This window comes from Falco peregrinus, chromosome 8 (genome assembly GCF_023634155.1).
Source record: "Falco peregrinus isolate bFalPer1 chromosome 8, bFalPer1.pri, whole genome shotgun sequence".
NCBI lineage: Eukaryota > Metazoa > Chordata > Aves > Falconiformes > Falconidae > Falco > Falco peregrinus.
In genome coordinates, this window is record NC_073728.1 from 19,789,607 (window position 1) to 19,809,057 (window position 19,451).

At 39.1% G+C, this 19,451-nt stretch overlaps 1 protein-coding gene across 3 annotated transcripts in view; it reads left to right on the forward strand.

Moving 5' to 3' along the window:
• CHN1 (chimerin 1) overlaps window positions 1-19,451 on the forward strand; it is a 103,720-nt gene that overhangs the window by 15,111 nt on the left and 69,158 nt on the right. For all 3 annotated transcript variants that reach the window (XM_055812861.1, XM_055812864.1, XM_055812862.1), the window contains 2 exons: window positions 8,522-8,560; window positions 12,596-12,651. In XM_055812861.1, the coding sequence (XP_055668836.1) occupies window positions 8,522-8,560; window positions 12,596-12,651 (95 nt within the window). The remainder of the gene's footprint in view (window positions 1-8,521; window positions 8,561-12,595; window positions 12,652-19,451) is intronic.

The window sequence follows — 19,451 nt, forward strand, 5'->3', positions numbered from 1 at the left end:
GCTGCAGCCTGTTGTCTGGAGGCTGAGGTACCCTGGCTGGAAATGGGAAGTAGCATTAAATTCTGTCTTTGTTCAATGCCCACAAGGTGGCACTTGTCATCTTTTTACCTCTCTGAGGTTAAATTTTTATGCTTGTAGCAACGGTAAGAAATAATTTTAGAGGTTTTGAAACTTTTCTTGAACAGTGAGCTAACTGTGCTTTCATGGGAGGGGTATTTCCTACCCCTTCATTAAACTACAGGCAAGAGAAAAAGGACAACAGCTGTGTTTTGCTTGTTATCATCGCATATATGAAAATTCCAGCTTAAAATGAAAAATGCATTTTAATTTTTTTGTAATGGAGGATTTAAAAAATATTTATTTGTCATCACTCATATAGTCATAGGCCACTGCTTATCTGGTGAAGAGGAGGAAAAATGAGTACTTGCTTCCCTTGCATTGGTTAAAGGAAAATCTAGAAACAGAACATTTGCAAACTGGTCTAATCACTTACAAGATGAGTTCATTTAAAGGCAGCAGTGCCTGTGATAGGCCAAATATTACTCATTAAGATTTTCCCATCATTCATAAAGAGGCAGTAATAACAGACCTGCTAATAAAAGGCATTGAACTCTAGCTGGTTTCAGTGGGGGTGTCATTCAACCCCATTAGAAGCATTCCCACAGAATTTATTGCTGCCAGGTCAGACATTTATAGAAACCAGGACGGTAGTGTGATCTTTTTTTCCCCCCTCAAGATGCAATTATTCAGAGCATGCCCTTCTTTAAACCCCTTCACTTTTGCTGAGAGTGCTTCTGTGTCTCTCACTTGGTCACGTCACAGAAATGGCAGTAGCCCTTGTAGCTTTCTGTAGCATCATTCACACTAGCTTTCTCTTAATCATTTTTACTCCGGTATTAATTAGAAACCTAATTGTACTTGTCTGGAGTGGTAAAGGCAAAATGTGAGGATGAAAGAGCAGAGAAAAATAAGTTTTGTCCCTTTAAAAAGTTCCTGGGGCACGGTGTGTGTGATGTAGTGCCATCTTGCAGCCAAAGGGATGCTTTTGTTATTGATGCCTGTTTTCACTCATTTGTCTCTTTCCCTTAGATTGTATTGTACTCTTGTTCTCCTCCCAGGTGGGAATGACTTTTGAAAATATGAAGAAAGTACACTCAGCTGTTGTCTTGCTTAAATAACGCAAACAGTTTAATTTTAAAAGTCCAAAGCTGACCATGTGCATGGGATTTTATGGGCTTTAAGAGTATAGCTACTTGTGCCAAAGGTCAAGGCAAAGGAATAAAACTTTGCATAAGGAGAGTTGTCACTGGTGACTGTCCCTTCTGCCCATGGGCCTGGGGACATCCCTGTGGATGGATGGCCTCAGTGGTGAAACGACTTCCTCCTGTGCCAGCTTCACCAGGGCTAACCTGAAAACACTTGGGTGTGGTTGAGCAGGGTGCCTGCAAGTTGCCATCCCCTGGCAGGAGGCAAACCATGTAAGCTGGTGATAGCTCCTTTCTGAACCTAGAGGCCATTTGTTTCTGTGATCGGACTGGGCTTTAGTTTAACACTTAACAGCTCCCCCACTCCAGATCCCCACCAGGGTGGGTTGTGTTGGCAGCACAGTGGGCTCAGAGCAGGGGATCCTCCGTGGGGAGGGTTAGCTGTCCACACGCAGCCAGGACATGTGCCAAGCTCTTACATCTGCCTGCATGCTAAAGCAGGTGCCTGTCTGGCATCTTTTCTCCACCTGGAGAAGGTGGAGAAAATAGATGGTGGTTTATCTGGAAGCTTTTGCACTGAAGCTCTTTACAGTAATGGTGTCTGCCTGCCTGAGGAAGAGCCTTAACATGTCTAAAAGTTTACTTTTTTTTCTTAATTCAAAGGAAATCACATGCCAAGGATAACATTAAAGTAGCATCAAAGATGGAATAGCAGCCTAGAAATATCAGTCATTGTTGCTGAGTGTCATACAGTATATTTTATATTCAGGAATTGGGAGAAAATGTGGTGCTCACTGCCTGGAGTGTTCTTAGCCCTGCAGAGATCTTCCCATAAACAAGGGAAGTTTTGTGATGCCCTAGTTGTGAAACCTACACGTTTTCCGTATGGGCCCAGGACATGTGTGCATCAAGTTCTTGTCATTAATTTCTTTGTTTTTAGGGACTAGTAGAGCAACATTACTTTTGGATTATTTATTCAGTCATTTTTAAACCTCAACATTTTCTGCAAATTAATAATAGTTTTTATTTAAGAGAAAGGGACCATAGCAAAAAGTTGCCTAACGTCTCTTAAAAGTGTGCTGTAAGCCCATGTGAGAAATAATTTGTTACCCCTGTGCTATGGAAGGGCGAAGAGAATCGTTTCCATTTTTATGTTCATGTGCAGGACCCGAATACTGAAGAAGTGTTTGTTCCTAAGAAAACATTTCATGCAAGGCAATAAAGGTTGACCGCAGCTTTCCCTCTTGTTTACCGAGCACGTCTGAGATGAACTTCTCTGCAGGCTTTGGCAGCAGTGTCGGTGGTACCCTGCTTGCCAGGGTAGGGATGGGTTGGTTTCCACAGAACCCCATGTGACAGGCAGGTAGCCATGCCCAGCACTTGCTCTTTGCACCAAGACTCTGCCTGCCACCCCATTACAGACCATCGTTGAACTTACCAGGTGCTGATAGCAAAGGTGTAGCAGAGGGATTGAAAGAGGCTTTGTGGGGAAAAAAGGTGGATCCCAAGGTCTCATCTAGGAATGCTAAAGGACCTTTGGTGTGTGCCTTTCCTTCTTGAATATACAGAATATACAGGGATATGCTGTCTGTTCTCTGCATTCTCGGCCCTGCTGCTCCCTCTCCAGAAGATGCCTGCTATCGCCTTCCCCTGCTCTTGCTGCCGGCTGTGCACGGGCTTCTGCAAAACGCTTCCAGTGCTGCTGGGTGCTGCCACAGCCGGCGATCAGCTTCTCGTATTTACCTTGAAACCATGGTGTTGTAGCCCATCTGCTTTACTGCTGCTGCCTAGGGCAGTGGCTGCATTCATCCTTTAATTACCTTAATGCTGTTTGAGTTTTATTTTGGTTGGAGTGCATAAAAGCCCTAACTGCTAGGGCCTGCTTGGCTGCTACTTAAAACATTTTGTGCTAGCTTGAGCTTAGTTACTGAAATGCTGATGGCGCTTGTACTCTGAAAAACAGAGATGAAATGTCATTTTCTGTTGTGATGGTTTTGTGGTTTGAGAATCTCACCAGCAAATAAATTATAGCTTTGTTTCTGTAAGTTGAGAGATTTTTTTATATGCATCCTTTGGGCTTAGAGAAGGTGCTAATAAGAAAGATTCTGAGGCTGAGGAGGAATTTTCTGGAGGTTGTTTTTTGGGCACAAAAAGGAGTCTGTTGTATGGGTCAGCAAACGGCCACGTCTGCTTGTCATGTGTCTCTCCATGAGTTAAATTTTGACACATGCTGCTGCCAAACAAAGCAAGATTAGTCTCTTAAACCACATGCTAATGCTTACTGGTTAGTGCCTAGGCCGTGGCTTACAGAAGAATGTTTTATACTTTATTGCATCTTTTCATATTTATGACACACACCATTTTTTGGTCCTAGATCCGTTCAAAACCCATGAAATTAGATTTTCTTCTCCTGGTTATGTTGATGCTTGGTCCACATGGTTAAGAACTGGCCACTTCCACAAGGTTCACTACCTGAGGCCTCACCTGTATTCAATAGGGATATTGCCAAATAAAATCAAAGTCTGGGGCAAGATGTGCTGTGTCCACTCCATTATTTCCTCCCAGACAGTGTTAAACTTATCTCCAGCATGATGTTACAGATCATCGTGCTGCAGGGAATGACGTACAGTAAAAGAAAAATAAAACTGAATTCTCTACAGGAAACCTCACAGTATGCCCTAATTTGCTCTATGGGGTTACCATACGTAGTTACGCTGCTGCTGCTGTACCATAGAGCTGGCTGATCTTCAGTGGGGAGAAAGAAAGAACCATTCCAACCAGAGGTAAATATTTCTATTCTTTCTGTAAAAGGAGTACGCGGAGCCAAGCAGTCTAAACAGTTTGAGGCAATAGTAACAGTTTAAATCTGCAGTTAAAATGTACGCTCTGAAAGTACTACAGTTGTCCAGATTTATATAAGGGATAAAATGGAAGTGGGTAAGAAAGAAGGAAGATAACCAAGTAAAATGCTACATTGTATTGTCATAATTAGTCACATTTGTGTTTATGGAAAAATCTGAAATGCTGTCCCAGCATTTGTGTCTGTATATGAACTTCTAAATGGCTGTGTGATTGTCTGTTGGCAGAAGCTCTTTTCTGTGCAAGGGTGTATTTCTGACAATCACTCAGTGCTTTTCACTTCTTAATTGCACATGTTTCATGCCCAAGATGCATAGTTTCCTTTCTCTGCCCCCCCCCCCCCCCCCCCCCCCCCCATTAGTGTGCTTAAAGGAGGGCACACTGAGCCAAGAAAGCAGCGCTCCTGCCCCACTGTGACATTTCTGCCTGTAAAGGGGCTGTTGCCAGAAGCTGCCTGTTGTGCTGTTCTGGGCATTGCTGCCTCTGTTTTCTCTGTGTTTAGGCAGATTTCAAGGAAGCCTTGAGTAGAGATGAGATGGCTTGAGAATAAGAAGCTGAACAGATAGAGTGGGCTGGGTAGGTGGGTCCTAACAGGACAGCAGTGGGGAGCAAACCAAAGTATTGCTCAAGATGAGGGGGGAGGTCTTGTGTGCAGATGAAGATTGCTAAGGCTGGGGGAAGGCAAAGTCCTGGAAAAGAGAGGAGCAGAGTGTGTTTGGGAGGAAAGAAGATAGTGGCAGGAAAGTGCTGAGAATTCTTTAATAGTTAGGGATCATCCCTGTCCTTGTCCACTGGGGAGAGAGAGGGAGATGGGCTGGCAAACCTGTCACATAGGGTATGTAAAGATACGTAGGTCCATGCCTGAACTAGAGGTGCTAGCTGTTACAGGTCTGTGATAAGATGCTTGCTTCAAAGACAAGTTTGATTTTGCTATGGGTTCAAGAGCAAAAACTGATTCTGTGGGGTAAAGGACTGTAAATGTGTATTTTCATGTGTCCTGCAGCATTGTTTCCCCCATCCCCTAACTTTGCATATAGCTTTGAGTCCCAGTGGGATTTCAAGTGATGTATCACTTTAAGATATTCTTACTCTTTCCACATACGTATTTATACTATGACAGGTCTATTTAGAAGCTTGAAAGTACAGATTTTGGGCAGACAGCCGTTTCTTTTCTGACCTATTCCAGGCTGGAAAATTATTAGATATCAGTATGGATTCAGGGTAGAGAATTTTAAGTCGTCCCGTTATATTACGTAAAAACAAAATCTTATACATATATCCTTCTAATCAGAACAAAAATCTGAAGAATTAAAAAAAATCACCACCTGTCATTACTTGGGATAATGGGAAATGATCAAATGTTTTCACTTTTAAAGGTTAGGAAGACTATTCGGCACCAGTATCTGTCAGCTTGAAACTGGTCTCAGTTTGAAATTGCAATTTATGTATGTGGACAGTGTGTCTGATCTAAAATGTCCTTGCTGATGAATGTGCCCTCATGCTGACAAAAGTCTTACTAGTGCTGGCAGGATCACATCTGGGCAGAGCTGGTAGCATCAGTTTATGCATTCATGTTTTCTGCTGTAGACCTTTGGAGAGGAGCAGCTTTAAGCTGAATTGCATCTCACTTAAGGCAGAAAATACAGTTAAGATAAAACACGATGCACAGCTTGTAGAAAACGATTTTATTTTATCATGGAAACATTTAGCAGAGCTGAGATACTGTGCTGATGGGAGCTATAGAAAAATCTGAGAACTGACAGCGTAGAGTTTATGGCGTTAATTAGAAAGTGGTGCAGCGTTAGTGAGAAAATGTATGCATTTTCTCTGGGTTTTTTTATCATGCCTTAAAGTGCTTTTCGGGTGCTTTGGATGCCTAATTGGAGATGCTGTTCATGAAAGCTTGCACTATCTGAAAATCAAGCCCTTTTCCTAATAACACATTTCAAAAAACTGACGATGTGTTAAATGGGACCACATCAATTAATCTTTAAAAACAGGTAACTAACAGACCGGCCTGATGTCTGTGTTGATTCTGGTTTTTTCCTTTGTTCAGTGGGGTGGTTTAGTAATAGAAACATTCTTGCACAGAAACAAACACTGTAGACCTTCTGCTTCATCGTTACTGTGCTGTACTTGCTGCTACAATATTTTATATCAGATAACTTTTTTTTTTAAATTACAATAGAAATGACCTTTTGTTTTTTCATTACCGCATGTGGGATGGCCGGAGGGTATTCTCACACTGTAAAGGCAATAAAGCTCACCGACAGGTTTTCTAACAAAATCCTTGTGCACAGCTGCATAACATAAATCATTCCTTCCAATTTCTGAATGTTAAATGTTTGTTGTATGAAAGTTACTGCTGTTCTTGCCTGACTTTAACAAGGTTTGGGGTTTTTTGTTTGGCACAAGTATTGTTGCTTTTCAGTTTTATAATCATGCTGCCCTTAGTTGTAACAATTATATGGCTTGAGTGTGAGCAAGTATAGCTTAGACTGCCAAGATACTTGTATTTTCATAACAGTCAGCTCGTATTTTACAAATATAGTGTGTTGTCCTTTACTTGAATTATTTATTTGTAAATTCAACTGGTGGATATATTGCCAACAAACAGACTATAGCAAAAGAAAATTCCGCTAGTGGGCTAAGAGTTGCCTTCTGGGACTAAACCCATTATTTTTACTTGCAAGTTTTGCCCCTTTTCCATGCGACATTGCAGTGCAAAGGGATCATGTTACAATGCTTCTGGAATGAATCGACTTGCACTGCCTTAATTAAATGTATCAAAGTAGGAACAAATAACTATGGCTGCATCTGTTGCTGCTGATTTTCTTTCCCTGCTGTAGTACAGTGCGGGCCACTGAAGGTCTCTGTGTAGGTTCGAGGTGCTCTGGCTGATCCCTAGGATGTGGTAGCACATCTGCAGGACCTTGCAAAGATCGAAATCCATCATATTCTGGGGGATGGCAGTTTGACCAAGTGCCGCCTTAATAATAAAGTCATAATAAATTGTATGTATAAACCCCACTTGCCACCAAAGTAGTCTGTAAGGACTGCACCCTCTTCCTGTGTAGCACTAAAGTGCAGGGTTAAAAATTGAGCAAAATGATAGCTCAGGCAGGGCAGAGAGTATGCTGGGTGGGTCTGGGGAGGGTCTGGGCCAATTAAACTGGAAAATATCTTACTCCACTAAGCTCTAATTTAGAGATATTTTGACATGACTGTAGGTGGGAGAGATGAACTATAGCAAATATCTGAAGAAAGCAGATTGCTTTTCCTAAGGGGAGGCAAAGCAAAATCCTTTCCCAGCTTCAGGCGCAGTTTTGGAGGCCTTAAGGACTCTCAGGTGGAGATACCACTCAGGCCAAAATTCAAGCAACAAGTTCCCAGGTTGCTTGATCTTTACGTAACCTATAATAAAACCTAGAAATTAAGGGTTTGTTGAACGCAGCAGGTAGTTCCACTGAGCAGACAATTGCAAACGGAGCTCAGAAATGAATGCTGCAGTGAGAAGAGGCTTCAAACAGTAAGGCTGGCTGCCTGGCTGAATGGTTGTCTCAATTTGTGACCCTGTGGTGTAATGAGCACTGAGCAACTCCCACCAGCTCCAAGGCAGATAAGCACAGCATCTTGCAGAAAACCTCAGTAACCTGTAGCACCAATGCTAAAGCTGGTCAGAGTGGTAAAAACAGTGGATCAGAGACAAAGTTTGCAACAGAGCCCTGAGCTCAGGTTGTCAGGTCAGTTGTCAGCAAATCATAAGGGTGACAGAACTTAGAAAACATTGGGCTTTTTTTCTTTTTAGTGTTATTTGAGAATTAAAAGTTGGAATTGGAAGTATGCTGGTACTTTTAATACATACTGACAGCTTCCAAGTAGAGCTTGACTCAGTATGAAAGAAAACCTCCTTTTTTTCAAAATATTTCATAGTACTTACATGCTCTGATTTTATTTTAGGAGTTGTTAATTTCCCTCCAGAAGAGGAAAAAGCTAATGGCAGGAATAAATTGGATAAAAACTGATTTATGGGAATACAAATTGAGATTAAAAAAGTATTTCTGGTAGAATTTAAAAGGCTACTTATGGATATATCCATAGTAAATAATATGCACACCCCCACCAGTATTTCAGCTTCTGATCTGCATGTTTGCCATTTTGCAAATGTATTTCTATAGTTTTTATTCTAGCTAGATAAAGACAATACCTTTTCATATTTTCAGTTTAAGTAAAAAGGGGGAACTTTTAACAGGTTCTTCTATATATTCTGTACTCTGAGAGTAAAAAATAATTTTAGAACATAGGTGCAATATTTATCTCAATAAATCTGCAAGTGCTTCTGCAGGGTTATATCTACATGCAATATTTATCTCAATAAGTCTGCAAGTGCTTCTGCAGGGTTATATCTACATTAAAACATTCCTACACAACATTAAGATTTGTCAATTTTCTTTCAGATACTGATGAATACAGACCACCTGTTTGGAAATCTTACTGTAAGTATCTCAATGGATTTGTTTGGGGGTTTTTTCCAAGTCAGAGCTGAAAAAGTTTCAGCTGGGTGCTTTAAGAGACTCGGGGGTTTTTTGATGAAAATGTGAGTTTAAGAAGCATCAAGGGTTTTATTTAGAGATAGGTGCAATTGTTTATCTTCAAGGACAAGTGGATGCTGATTATTTGGAGGAGTACATTTCTGCACCTTACTAACATAAGTGGTCCCGCTTCTGTGTGGGTCTGGCTTATATTGCTTTGCCTGCCTAGACCAGGGCTTATATAAACCCCATTCATACCTTAAAGTTGGTATCCTTACAAACTTTTAGGGCTCCTCTGCTCTAGTACCTTGTATCACTAGAGCTGAGACATGAGATGGTTTGAAAAACTCAAAATAAATAGTTTTTCCCCCAGAATTTGCTGATGTAGTAAAATGAGAACATTTGTTTGGCCTGGCGTGACAAATTTTTGGAGCCCTGACTAGAAGGGCCCAGTTTCCTACCAGCTGCTCGCCTGGGCTCTGCAGCTCTTCCACATGTGTGCCCTAGCTGAGAGGAAGCTGGCCTTGCAGGCTGCCTTAGCCAGGTGCACAGGGCAGTAGGCTGGATGTGTTGCCCACAGATTAGAGTGCCACTCCCTTGGGAACTTTGCAGCTTGCTGGTTTTCATTCCTAATTAACAAAACAAAACAAACCCATGTAAAGGGGTGGCCTGTTGTTTGGTAGTGCTGCTGGAGGTTCAGGGAGATTGAAGAGAACAGAAGGCAAATGGCACTGTAGCAAAGCATTATAGCTCCCACAGTGTTTCACCTCTAAATTCTCGTTCTTTGTAGACAGGTTAAGGTGCAAGATATTTTGAGACTTGAGGAGGCACAGCAAGAAAGAAGAGTCTTCTCTTAAAAGCAGATTTTGAAAGCAGAATGTTTGTGTGTTTAACACACTTAACAGTTTAGAGACATCAGACTTAATATTTGCATTTTCTTTTGTATATATTCCCAAACTTGGTGTCTTCAGGCTGGCTAAAGGGATTTGCTCAACCAACATATCACATGATGAAAATGTTCTCTAAAGACTGGGGAGATGTAGCACCTGAGAAAATGTAGTTATTTCAAAAAGGTTTAAATCCTGCAGTGGGAGATTCTTTTCAGTCTTTTGGGAGATTTTGGGTTGGTCTTAAAGGCTTAGTGAAAAGCAGGGTTAGAAAGAGAGTAAATTTAAGAAAACAGAACAAAGTATTTTTGTCAGCTAAAATATATGTAGTAGAATTAAACAAGCATTACAAAACCACCTCTTCTGTCACCTGAGCCAGTCTTCTGTTAATGGCTCACAGAGGTCAGTTGTTTCTGTTCTGTCCCTGCCATTGCCAACCTGATGCATTCAAAAATCACAGTTAGGCCTTAAAACTCATAAATCAGCCTTCTTGTTTGGGTTTGGTTTCCAGCTTTTGAGTTGTTAAAGTGATCAGATCTTCTGTCCAAGATGAACATCAGGTGACTTCTGTAAATGAGAACATGTCTCATCAGACATTTCAAACTGCTTAGGCTGAAAGAAAATAGTCAGATGCTGTGAAAATCATAGTAAAAATTACAGGTGTTGGCAAAACTGTGTACACCTTAACAGTTTAGGAATGTCAGGGTCTCTTAAAATACATTTATGTTAATTAAAGAAAATAGAAAGACAATGTCTAAAAAAAGACTGAAGACTTGTATTCTGTCCAGCTTGAGTGTTTTCATCAGATAGATGACTTTGAACAGTTTTTAATAATTGCCAACATATGCAATTGCTGTCCTGTAACTGAGACAGCTGAGACCTTGGTCTGTTTGTGAACCTGGTGGCAAAGCCTGTCAGCGTCTTTTGAATCATCATTTGTTATACCAGTAGTTTGTCATATGCCAAGTCAGCCGCTTAATATTAGAGAATTTGCACACAGGATGATTTGAACAAGTGTTTTTCTTGCAGCAGAGGGCTGAAAGATAAAACTGAGACAGTTTGCTCCTTGGTGTTAACATCAGTAGTCATCACTGCAATACATTTTTGTTACTGATATCTGTGTATTTTGCTTCCTGTTGTAAGCATTAACAATGAATCACAGCTCTGTACCTTCTGAGAACTTGGGGAACTCTTCCTCTTTGTTTGGTTTATTCCGTGCCATAATTTATAACAGGGAGTTCCACTCCTCTAATACCAAATCTTTTGGCAGCTTGCCAGGAGCTGAAGGCTTGGGCAAGTCTGAATGTGTATGCACTCTCCTATGCCATCATGGTTTGCCATGGTGAACTCTTCCCATGGTTCAGAACTAAGTGCAGAGTCAAGGGGTTTGATTATGTTTCTGTCTCATGATGGATGAAAAGGAATGTCTTGTTTGACTTCCCTGGCAATAATTACAGCATGTAAACTGGTATTGAACAGTTTGAATTGCATACATCAGTTAGAGGAGGAGGAATAGGCATTCTGTTTTATAAATTAACTGGTCTACCTGCTATGTTTCTGACTGGAAGTGGAGAAAGGTACTGCCTTTTGAGAAGAAGAATTTCCTTCCAGAAAATCTTTTCAGCCTGGCTTGAAGTAAGGTGGGAAAGAGTTCTCAGTTTTTAGCTGATTTCTGCGGAGCATACTGACTGTGAGTCTCCACTGCTTTTCTGTGAAATTCAGAGAAATCCGTATTTGCTCTGTGAGTTTTATTTTTTTTCCTTTGAACTTCACTCTACAGTTCCCCGAATTAGGTATGGTCAAGGCCCAGTGCCATCAAGTATGACTTTTACAACAGAAGCTAGGAAACCTGTGTGCTAGAAAAATAAATGGCCATGCTATGCTTGAAACGAAAATTAGTGTTTTATATACTAGTGTGCTGTTCTTCATTACTTGCAAAAGTTGGGGTTTTTACAATACAGGATGGTAAGGACTGATTTTAGTAATGTCATGAAAAAAACATTGGGTTTTTTCATTTGGAACAAAGGGAGTGCATTTTTCCAGTTTATCTTATGATTGCTGTATCATTGGGCATCTTGCCATTTTCTCCATTTGCATGTAACTTCACACATAAGTACAGCATTTGTCAGTGGAAAACACAATCAAATGAGAAGTGTAATGAAGTCAAATCCTATTGGTTAAATCAATGCATGGTCTTATTGCCTAAGAAGGTGACAGCACATGTTATTAGACCTTGGTGTTAGTACTAATGATTGAAACATAATTGAATTTTAAAAGATTACCATTCCAAATGTCTGTTTGATCAGCTCTACAGTACTGTTCAAGTACTAACTTAGCGTTGACAGCCTCATTTTGAAGGTGACTTGCCAAACCAAACTCTTACTGGGATAGAAGTCGAAAGTCACTCCTTTTGGTATTATATTAGAAAGCCTGTGCATTAGTACCATTAAATTTACAACTGGCTCCTAAGATTTATTCTGGCTTGATGAGGCTTATTTTTAAAAAAAGAAAAAAAGGGGGAGGGAAGATACTAGTAAGTGTATATCATTATTTGGGCTTTAACTGTTTTACTCTGCTACTCATCTCCCTGATGTCTTTAGATCTGCAAATGCAAAGGACATTTCGCTCTTTGTTAAGAAGGGTCATCACTGAGCAGTGTCAAAAACAGAGGGTTTGATTCTGCAAAGTTCTGAATGGTTCTTGTAAAGTCTTGGCATATTTCAGGTGACTGAGTGTGGATCCAGCATAATAGGATGGGACTCTATCTGCTTACTGAAGAAAGTGTGACAGCAGCCTGATTTGACATATAATAACATTTAATTTGCATTTATTATGATTCCTTTTCTGATCTGCTTGATAGAAACTTGACTGGTCTCACCTAGTTACTCCATAGTACATGATCAATTAATTGTAAAGACAATAAATAATCCTAATTTGGGTAGCAACATTCTTTTTTCTGACTTGTAAGTAATTTTTGAGACCTTGATATATGTATACTTGAACTAAATCTTGCAGAAAGTCTTCTTTATTTAAACAGCAATATTAATGTTAAAATGCCTGACTTATACAATGCTTCTGTATTAATCAGAATTTAACTTCTGCCTTCTCCCAGTGTATCAATTGCAACAGGAAGCTCCCCATCCTAGAAGGATAACCTGCACTCGTGAGGTGGGTATTGTAAAGATTCAGTTCTATAGAGTCCAGTAATTCCAAGTCTATACTGTGTGGTGTCCAACCCAAGCATTTCATGCTGTGATTAGAGTAAGTAGCCTTGGGGGCACTGGTATCTGGAAATCTATTTGATCTAAAAATAGAGTTAAAAAGAATTTTGAGTATGGTGTGTATACATGAGAATAGTTTACTGGGGTTTGATTCTTAGATATACGGAAATATGCCTTTTCTCCCCCTTTTAGGGTCAGAAATCCACAGAAGCAAGAGCAGAGCTGAACAGTGGAGCTATGCACCCGTTTGTACATGCATCGCTGCTAAATGTGTGCAATAAATCAAGGGAGGGAAGACTGAAATGTCCCCTGGTGCTATTATTTGAGCTGTAGTACTTTAAGACTCATTAATACTAGTAGCTAAGCTATGCAGAGCCACAGATTTTAAGGATCCAAACAGTATCAATGGGATCCCATTGATATGCAGTGATACAGAAACACCTGCTGGTGGGGTCAGTAGTTGAGGCAGACCCCAAATTGTTAGTGTGCCCTTAGCTGCCATCCAGCAGAGCAGCACCTCTCTGGAGCTGTGTTGCTGGAGGGTTTAACTGATACCAAACATCCATGCCAGCAAGATTTCACTTACAACTGCATCTCCCTTGCAGCTTCAGTTAGGAACCTGAAAACATTAATTTCAGTTTCAAAAATGCTAAAATGTTAGGCTTGACTTGTTAAGCAGTATTACAAAACACAGCTTTTACTGAATAACCACTGAAAGTTATTACATTGCTGCAATAAAACTTAAGCATTTTTATCATGTGCCAAGAGAAAGAAAATTAATCTTCGAAATGTATTAGTCACTTTGGCGTAGTATTGGATACAGAGGGACATAGCACTGTCAGGAACATTGCTAGCTTACAGCCTAGACCACAAGCAGTATTACTTACAGAATTAAACAGCTGTTTCCCTGTCATCATGTCAAATGCCCAATTGTGATTCTATGAAGTAGTCTCAGTTTTTAAAATAAAAAGTAGAGATTTAACAGAAGTGAAATACTGCATTTAGTGGAAGAACTCTTGTTTTCCTCTGTTAATTTGATAGATTTGTATTTTTATAAAAGGTATAGCTATGGCTGATCGCACTTAAGCAAGACATCATTATAGGAAAGAGCAATACATTAATTTTTCAAGAAGCATTGTAGCAAAAAGTTTTGTTTTAACCAGTGTTTCTACTCTTAATGAGGGTCCAGGCTGGAGTATTCTTGTTAAGGTTGCTGGGCAGATATCTTCTGTACATCAGGTAAGTTAGGGTGGACATTTGGAGGGAAGATCTAAGCTGTGAAAGAATGGGAGGTTTTCCAGGTTTTTGTTCCCATTGCAACATTATTAGGAAGGTTCCTTTCTATTTTGTGAATTTTCTATGATAGGGGTTTTCATTATATTAATATACAAAATGTCTGAAGTCTTGTAGGAGCTTAGTCTTATAATACAGGTTTGTGATTGTACAGAGTGCTCACCTGGGTAGGATGAAGTATTTTACTCCCTGCTTCCAATGGGTTGTGTTTATTGTTGTTAGGTACTGTTGAACAGTTGCTTTTTCCTTACTCTCCTCAAAAATATTTCACTGGTGGAAGAAGTGCTAGTATGTGTGTAAATATATTATACATATACGTACTGTAAAGCGTATGAGGGATATTTGGTAGGCTTCTGACACTGTTCATTGAGGTGCTGACATTATGCCTGTAAAATCATTGTAGGTTTTGTTGGCAGAGTCTTATCTCAGAGCCCTGCTATTGTTTACTCATATAGTGACAGACTTACAGTGTTGCTCATAAAGTTGCATAGCTCTTGTGATCAGTGACAATTCTTCAGTTTCTTTAATTAGATACTTTGAGAGCCTCAGGTGTGAATGTTTTAATTCTTAGAGAATTAGAATCTTCATTTATCTATATGCCTTTTGGCTTCTTTAAAAAAACAAACAGCAGCCAACCAACCAAAAAAAAATAATCAGAAATGTAAGTAGTAGGAAAGTAGTAGCAGTTAAGGAAATCTTACAGCAGATAACAATTGTAATTGGTTTTTTTGTGAACTGCACAGTGCACACATACCCTATAGTCAGGGAGAAACTATAAACTGATAAAGGGGTCTGGTAAATTCAGTAAAATCTGTTATATCCCATGCTAGTTTGACAGCAAAGAAGAGCTTTGGGGTCTTTTTGCCCTAGGTGATTAGAAGCCACAAGCAAATTTTATACCAAGTTCTCCTTCATAGTATTTCTTAGAATACTATTAGCCTATCCAGTCAAATAAGCAGAGATATAAATTTAATGTGTATTCAGTATCTGAAAATAAAAATTGTGTTCTGCCTCTGGAGTGCTGGAAATCCTTCAACTATTGATGAGATCCAGATTGCCGCCTTTTCAGAATCAAACAAGAGACATGCTCTTGCCAGACAAATATAAAAGCATCTGTGTAAAGCTTCTTCAAATATGAATTACACTGACCACTGTAATTTTCTCATCCTTGTTATCACTGAATTTTAATTCTGTTAATTATAAATTTTGTTAGTTATTATACAGGTGGCAAATTGAAATGTTGGATTGTTATAGGGAGGAAAAATTGCTGTGGATGCGTGGTGTCCTGCATGAACCTTTCATCCAAGCTCTTTGGAGAGCATCTGAGCTTACTGCATCCCTACATAGAGGTCCTCCTGGTCTAATTCTACAAACAGGTAGTCTGTTAGAGTCAATGGGGGATTGGCAAAAATACCACAAGCAATCAAAACACTCTGCAACTGAAGAAAGAAATGCACTACATTAGTGTCTATAATGTTGTATTTCTATGAATTTATTCCAAAACAGGATTATAATATATGACAAACTTTGAATAAGTGTAAAACTTTCCCTGTGCTAGAGTGAATGGAAAAAAGAAGATATATTCTGTGTTTTTAAAATAGTTTCTTGAATTCTGCAGACTAAACCTTTGTCTGCACCATGAACGTTACTGTAGAAACTGAGAAATAAAAGCTGCAAGTTTTAGAAATTAGTGAGAATTGAGCTAAATAAAATAGAGCTACAAAAGAATCAGTCAGTGGCAGGTATTTAGCTGCAGAACAGAGCATATTAAATACTACATGTCTCATTAAAGAATTCATTTATATTAAAACAACCCACCTATTTGAAGCTTTTTTTACCTAAAAAAGGTAAAATTGAAATAGTACATTATCCGTGTGCATTTTCCTACTTCTGCATTAATTTGTTATAATGCAGATGATTGTTTTTTTGTTATAAGTATTGCGCAATTTATGCAGCTGAGCCAGATTTGAAGTGAAAATATATTCAGCAAGCAGTAACATATTTAACCTTTCTCTCTGGTCTCAGCCTCTTCTGCTAGTGTTGAGCTTTGTGATCTGCTCTTTCTCAGCTGGGTTTCTATTAGCAGCCATGCATGAGTCAGTGGGAAGCAGAATCTTCTCCTAAGTGGTTGAATTATTCAGCTGTATAAACAAATTCATAAATATTAGGAAAATAATTTTGGTCCAGAGAACATCAAAGAGGTCAGCGGGAGGGAACAACATGTAATTTGGTAAGGTATTAGCATGTAAATTGCTCCTCTTGCCTTATGGTATTCCACTTGATGACGTAAGCAAGAGTGATGATTAGGGAAAAAGCACTCGTTAAAGAATAATTGGAAATTACACTATAAAAACTGCAACCTTTTATTTAAGGTACAAAAGCACATGTTGTACAAGTGCTGATACTGAGAGGTGTATTCAACAGAATGACCTACTTAAAATGAAATGCTTTTCAAATACGGAGAATTAGAGTTTCTATTCTGTTACATCAGTTTCATATCAGAGCAACACACGGATCAGTGAAGTTACGCTGACGTAAAAAGCATTCATTTGGGATTTTTTTTATTGTGAAGATGCGGCAGAGCCAAAGCTTTTAACACTGTGTGAGGTTAATTTGTAAAGTTGGTGATTCCTTAACATTCTAAGGATGCTTGACTTCTACATGAGGCTTACATCTGAATTGTAATTTGTCCAATTAATATTGTATTACCTTCATGGAATTTGTATTTGTTGTACATATAATCTTTTATATACACACGTGTGCATGTGCAAGCATATTTAGGGCATCCTTGACTGCTGTATGAATGGACTCCATGATAAATTTTAAATAACTATGTATGAGAAAATATCAAACAGACAAATGATGGAGATAATTAAAATCACTGGCCTTTTCCATCCTATTATGAGACTTCATCCTAATTCAGAGCTAGTAGTTAACAAGCCTGTCGAACAGCATCTCTGTGTAGTCTTGTGAAAATGGCCTCTACGGGCAGTCAAGAAACATAGCATAGATGAGCATATATAATGCACACCCTTGTTAGACCTGTTCTCAAAGATTGCTTTATCTGTATGACACTCAACCAGAATGACTTCCCAGCTTTGACGGTAACTAAGCTCTTTTCCAAAGGACTGGCTACTGTAAGGCACTTGCCAAGTCTGCCCCTTTTATTTGTTCGTAAACTTGGATTCATTTGCTTCATACCTCGGTTTGAAAAAATCAGAATGAAACAGTAGTGGATATCTCATTGACCTTTATGGTTTTTGCAAGTATTATAGTGAGACCTGAATCTTTTCTGTGGCCTCTGCATCAGTGCTATACAAATAAGCACATTGAAATCAACTATCTCACAGTTTGTTGGGTTTTTACCCCCTTAAGTTAGAAGCCTTTTTTTAGAACTGTGCCAGACACAGGCCAAACAAACAGCAGTAGGAAATTTTTCTCATAAATAAAAAGCCCTGAGAAGTCAAAAGGCTTAGCATTCAGTTGATCTTTGCTGGATACAGAGAAAATGAAGTAGCTAAGGCTGCCTTCACTCATGTTCAACGCTACTTTGGTCCAAAAATACTGCCAAATTAGAAAGAAAGCCTGCAGAGGACAACTGCACTGTATTTTCAGCTAACAGCTTTAGTTAAAATGACCATTTTCTTGCTACTGCTTTCATTTTATTTAAAAACGTATTTCCTTTCTTAGGTGGGTTTTAGTTCCAATCTGGATGGATGTTTTGGTTTTGTCTCCGTGATTTAAGGCTGACCAAGCATGAAAGTTAGGCTACTGAGGCTTCTAAGCTGAAGTGTTTTGGCTTTCAGCTCTGAAATGCAGCTGGAAGATATGTGGGTGCCTGCAACTGTAATTTGTAGAAATACAGTCTGGCAGGAACTTTTTGAAGTCCAGGCAGACTCAAAAGACCAAGAAAGCTGCATGTTGCTTCTAGTTCTGGTGCAGTTAGGGATACCTGAAGTAAGAACAAATGTCACACTGCCTCTTATGCCTAAGTTGTTATGAGTAAAGCTGGTGTAACGATACTTGTAGGAAGCATTATAGGAAGCTGGAGAACAGTATTTACTGTCTTAAATGGTAAATTTGGCTTACAAGAAATCTGTGTTTTTGTAAGTTCACGTGGACTGCACTAAGTGTGTGTGTAGCCCAGCTAATTCTGAGCGAATTAGAATGCCCCTGCTGAGTTCTGTTGGAGTTGCCTTAGAGTCTAAATGTATACATTCAATCTAGATGTCAAAAGCCCCAAATATCATAAATTTAAAAAAACAAAACACCAAAAAACAGGCAATAAAACTCAGTGAATTGGTGTTCCAGTTGCACTGAGTCTTACACAAGCAAACAGTGTTACACATCAACATTTATACTGAGTTTGTGAGTTGGTAAAACTGATCAGTAGAGACTCAGTGTTCACAGAGGTGCTTATTTTCCTTTTTAACTCATCATCCACCAAGATGAACTGCAAACCCAGCTACAACTGCCTGAAGTCCAGCAGTTTTTGTCCAGTCATCCACCAGTTTACATTTTCAAATGTTTGCACACAGAGTATAATATTATAATTTGTCTTAGTTTTTGCAAGTACTCTGAAGATGTCCTGTCACTTTACTAATCCATTTCTGAAATGGAATCCTTTTGCCTATATAAGTTTTCCAGTTCTGTCATGTAAATTCACTGTATTCACAGAGATAAATATAAAATCTCAATAGACAGGCAACAAAATCTTACCATAACAGGATTCTTTTTTTAACAACTGCCTGAGACTAATGTCTTATCTTGGGGGTTTTAGTTAACGAATTGTTGCAAGTTTCTGTAATAACAACAATAAAATGTTTGCATTTTTTTGCCATTCATGTTGCTGTCTTCCTATTGAAGAAATAGCCTACGTTTAACAAAAACTATGTAAGACTTTTCTTCTTTTCTGAAATGATCCAATCTCTTCAGGCCGAGTTATCACACTGGTCAACTCTTGTTTGCTGTTATGTAGGAAAAGGAAATCTTTTAGAACATTTTACATCTTTCCAGTGATTAAATGATTTTTAAAAGTGATGAACTATCACAATAGCTTTTTATTTGGTGGGAATGTGGAAGAGTTGTTATTAGGCTGTACACCAGGATGTATTTTTTGTTGTTGTTTTGGACATCTGAAATCTTTATTTATACTCCGCTAAGATAACTGGAGAGAAGTGCCAGTTTTAGTAGGCTTTTTCCTGAAAAGATGGAAAAAAAGAAACTAAAGTGTACTGTGAGTATTTTGTGGTTTATTATAGCTGGATCATTTTGTACTCCTGTAGTTCCAGTTGTATAAATGTTGAAGTTTACTCTCCAAAGCGTTTCTTCCTTTAAATGTAGCAAGGAGGGATATTTATTAAGCTGATTTCTGGGAGGTCTGTAGTTCCTCACTTGTCTCTCAACTTCCTGGACAACTGCAGATTAGTTACTTCATCTGAAATACTTGGCAGG